General features: G+C 42.4%; 1 protein-coding gene across 1 annotated transcript; it reads left to right on the forward strand.

Moving 5' to 3' along the window:
- Window positions 1–2,911, forward strand: tmem160 (transmembrane protein 160). The gene is made up of 4 exons (XM_079271379.1): window positions 1–277; window positions 504–528; window positions 1,570–1,662; window positions 2,310–2,911. Exons 1-4 carry the CDS (start codon window positions 59–61, stop codon window positions 2,663–2,665), a joined length of 693 nt encoding a protein of 230 aa, XP_079127505.1. The 5' UTR covers window positions 1–58; the 3' UTR covers window positions 2,666–2,911.
- Window positions 2,912–3,980: the final 1,069 nt, after the last annotated feature.

Genomic DNA, 3,980 nt, shown 5'->3' on the forward strand with positions numbered 1-3,980 from the left:
GGTCGTGTTGCACTTCTAGCTGCTATTTCGTGTCGCTGGCAGGAAGGCACGTAATGTGATGGCGTTCTTGAGTTTATTCATGAGACGGCACTTACCGCCGGCCGTGGCCCACTTCGCCCGGACAGTGACGCTGGTCCGTCCTCCCGCCGCCCCGCTGAGGAGGCTGCACGGCTCGTCCCGACTGCGGCTCGGAGAGAAGGACCGGTGGGGGAAGATCCGGGGTCCGGAGCAGCCGCAGCAGTACCAGCTCACAGACCTGGACAAGGCGGACGCTTTGGTAGGGAAATGTTGGAACGATATGTTCAGTTCATGGTGGAGTGAGCTTTTTAAACTGTGGAATAATCACAGCTGCTTTTACTTTCGTTACTCCTTTCCTGATGCAAATTAGTATCACAGTCACTGTACACCCACAAGAGATACGTTTCTTATAATACAACTTGCATCACTGATTCAATTCGAGGTTGATGTTCTTAATAATATTCTCAATTTTTTTTGTTTTACAGATGCTGAGAAAGTCCCACGAGACAGGTAACCTGACACACGTCATGCTGGACATGTGTTTGCATTGAACCCTGAACCTCGTACATCGACGTTGATCATGTGCATGCATCATTTCGCAGTTTCCTTGTAGGTGTGGTACCTATACTACTTACAGGAGTGACAAAGCAACTCCTTAAGGGCCAAAGTTTGTTTTTAGTAGTTCTGTTGAGCTTTAAAGGTGGAGCAATTTACACCACAATTACCTTTTATCTTATCAGTTTTATTTTCATGAGTACGTAGAGATTGGTGATGTGATTTAAGTCCCTGCATAACTCCACCCAGTGAGGCCCCGGACAGCCAAATCAAATAGAGAACCCTAAAAACAAATCACCACAAGATATTAGTAATTAAATGCATGCTTAGATACACAGTGCATACACACACAAACAAAAGTTGCACACACATGCATGCACATCAATGCTGAGTGTTAATTAATGCCAAGAAGTAGTTGTATAAGTGTGCAGGGCCTTTAATTGACTGACTGCTTTTCAATCAATCTGTCAACTGTACTTTATATTAGGCCTAAAAAAACAAATGTTTGAGAGAACAGATATCTCACAATCTTCTCTTTAATGACCCCTTCTTTGCCTGAGATGTTGTTGTAAACACTGCAACATTGTCCTCAGGTTGCACTTATTTGGATGTGCACAAACCCAGCTCTGTCCCGATTACACTTCTTCGACGATCAACGTTTATAGTTCGTACTATTCTGTTTATCCCAGTAAACTGTTCTTGAGTTTAGTTAATTTAGTCACAGTTAACCTGCCTAGTAATAGTATGCACTGTATTATGAAATAGGGACACAGCTTCTTATTTCGGCATGCTTTTTTTTTTTTTAAAGCATTTTTACAAGGCTTAGAATAGTCCAACTTACCACATGGTTTTGATAAACGGAGGCAGCTGAGGGCAGTTATTCCATCATCATATGCATGCAAACAGTGTGACTGGTTCTGGCTCTCTGCACAGATCTCTGGTCTGGCCGTAATGTGTCTGCCGTTTATTTCTGGCTTTGACTGTTTTTTTTTGCAGGATTCCTCTCGTGGTTCAGGAACGGTCTGCTGGCGACCGGGATCGGAGTCATCGCATTTGTCCAGAGCGAAGTGGGACGAGGAGCAGGATATGGTACGAGCTCCAACTCGCTGCAAATCAGTGCCCGTGTAGCAGCAGCGCTGTGGTAGTATAAAGGCTGACTGCGAATGTATTCACAGCTAGTGGATTTAAGAAAAAGAAAAAAAATCAATAATACACATTTTATATAACTATAGCATCTCCAATAGCTCTTTTTATCCTAAAAATCTATTTCTAAGAGAACCTTGCAATAGATTTTATTATTTGATTCAGCAGATGAATAATTTCACGAGAACTTCTGCAATGGACTGAAATCCTGAGTTAATAAAGAGCTGGTGTCCTTGATATCTAGTTGTAACCGATGTCATGTTTACCTGAAGAAAGATTATTTAACTCATTCAACAGTCATCGAGTTTGAGGCACAGTAATGTGTGAAGAACCATCAAAACAAAATGTGCCAGCTAAGGTACTACATTTAATCTTTACATGATTTAAGTCTGAATAAAAGCATGACATGATTTACAATTCTTGAAGGTCATTCATGGACACACCAGTAGAGATGCTTATGTTCTTGTATTCTATTTAAAATCATTTTGTCGATCAAATTCTGATATCATGTAGACGCCTCCCTCCAAGATCTAGTTACAGTGAGAAAATGAACGGGATCTCTACAATTCTTCCGCGTCACTCTCTTTCCTCAGCCTTCTTCATCCTGGGCGGGGTGTGCGTGTCGTTTGGCGGCGCCTCGTACATTGGCAGCCTTTTTGCCTTGCGGAGGATGATGCTGCTGTCCGTGCCAGCGCTGCTGCTCCAAGGCGCCGTGGTGGGCATCGTCGCCCTCTGCTGGCTCTGTGCGGTGTCCCTCTACATCGGCCGCCTGGAGGTGGAGCTCATCCACGATGGGGAGGAGGAGGGAGAGGAGGGAGAGGGGAGGGGAGACGACGAGGAGGAGTGCCGGGAGTGCCGCGAGAGGCGCGAACACCGGGGTTACCGTGGCTCCCACAGCGGCAGACATCACGGCAGGGAGGACAATGATGGCAAGGGCCCGAACAAGTAGACAGCTGAGAGGGAAACGGTGTGTGTGTGTGTGTGTGTGTGCACGCAAGCAAGCAGCCTACATACATAGACTGTGTGACTCCATAAAGATACTGATTGTTCACCGGTATATTGATGTTAAGATTATTGTTTCGGTGAACAAAGACTTTAAGACCTTTTGCTCAGAAACATTTTGGCAGTTGGACTACCTTCACTTCTGCTCTTTTTTTCTTTTTTTGTTTGTTTTTTTTGTTGTAAGATTTATTATCAGATATATTCAACGCTGCTTCACTTGGATTATGAAATTGGTTGGAAAATATGTATTGACTTGTGACTTCCAACGTCAGGCGGAGTGCAGAGGTTCACTGAGAACGTCGTACATCTGTGTGAATATAAGTTTAGTCTTCACTGCATCCTGTGCATTTATTACTCAGCCAATTGTTGTTGAATGCCGTTTGTCTTATCGTGTTCGACATGATTTACTCCAACTACTTGAAGTTTTGAATACAAGTCTTGAAGTAAAACAAGCGGATTGTGATATGCTGTGAGATCTGGAAAGAATGACCGTACGCTGTGCATGTTTCAGGTCTGTCTTATCAATCAGGGCTTACAATGATTTACGTTTACTTTTTACAGAGGATACCCCGCTACGTATGTTTTTTTTGAAGGGTAATAGCACTTTTGTCAGTTTGTTATTGTTGTGTGACTCTCGATTTTTAAAAACAAAATCTATTTTTCACAGTTTATTCTGTGGCTATATATTTGGCTTTGTACAGTACCTAAATGTAACCATAAACCTGTTTGAGTGAATTTCACACTGGTGCTCACTAACTTGAAATGGATGTAAAGAATGGGTCTACATTGACGATGCAGAGTTTGTGGGGGGGACATACGCTTCACTTTTGTTTCTCTTATGTACATAGAATAATAAAGCCAGAAGATATCGACGCTGACACGGGGTTAAAACATGAGTGCATGATTTGCTTTGACATTTCAATAGAGCTGTGGGTCAAGATTCACCAGGTAGATGAGCGAGTACGAGAGGATTAGCCAGAATAGAAAGACGCAGGTCTGCGTCACAAAATAATATCCATATTTTATCGTCTAATATTAGCTTTTCTAAAAGAAATTCTGGAGGATTGTACCTCAGGTGTTGCAAGTATACATTGCTTCATTTTAAAATGTGACAGGGCCAAAAGGTTGGGAGTTATTTAAATGGCCGATTGTTTTTAGTCATTTAATTAATTTCAAATTAGTCGGGGAATATTCACCACTAAGGTGAAACCTGAATTATGACCCGATTTTGATTATTTTCATTTTTAATTAGATGGTGCATA

Source organism: Melanostigma gelatinosum (assembly GCF_949748355.1).
Source record: "Melanostigma gelatinosum genome assembly, chromosome: 7".
NCBI classification, from domain to species: domain Eukaryota; kingdom Metazoa; phylum Chordata; class Actinopteri; order Perciformes; family Zoarcidae; genus Melanostigma; species Melanostigma gelatinosum.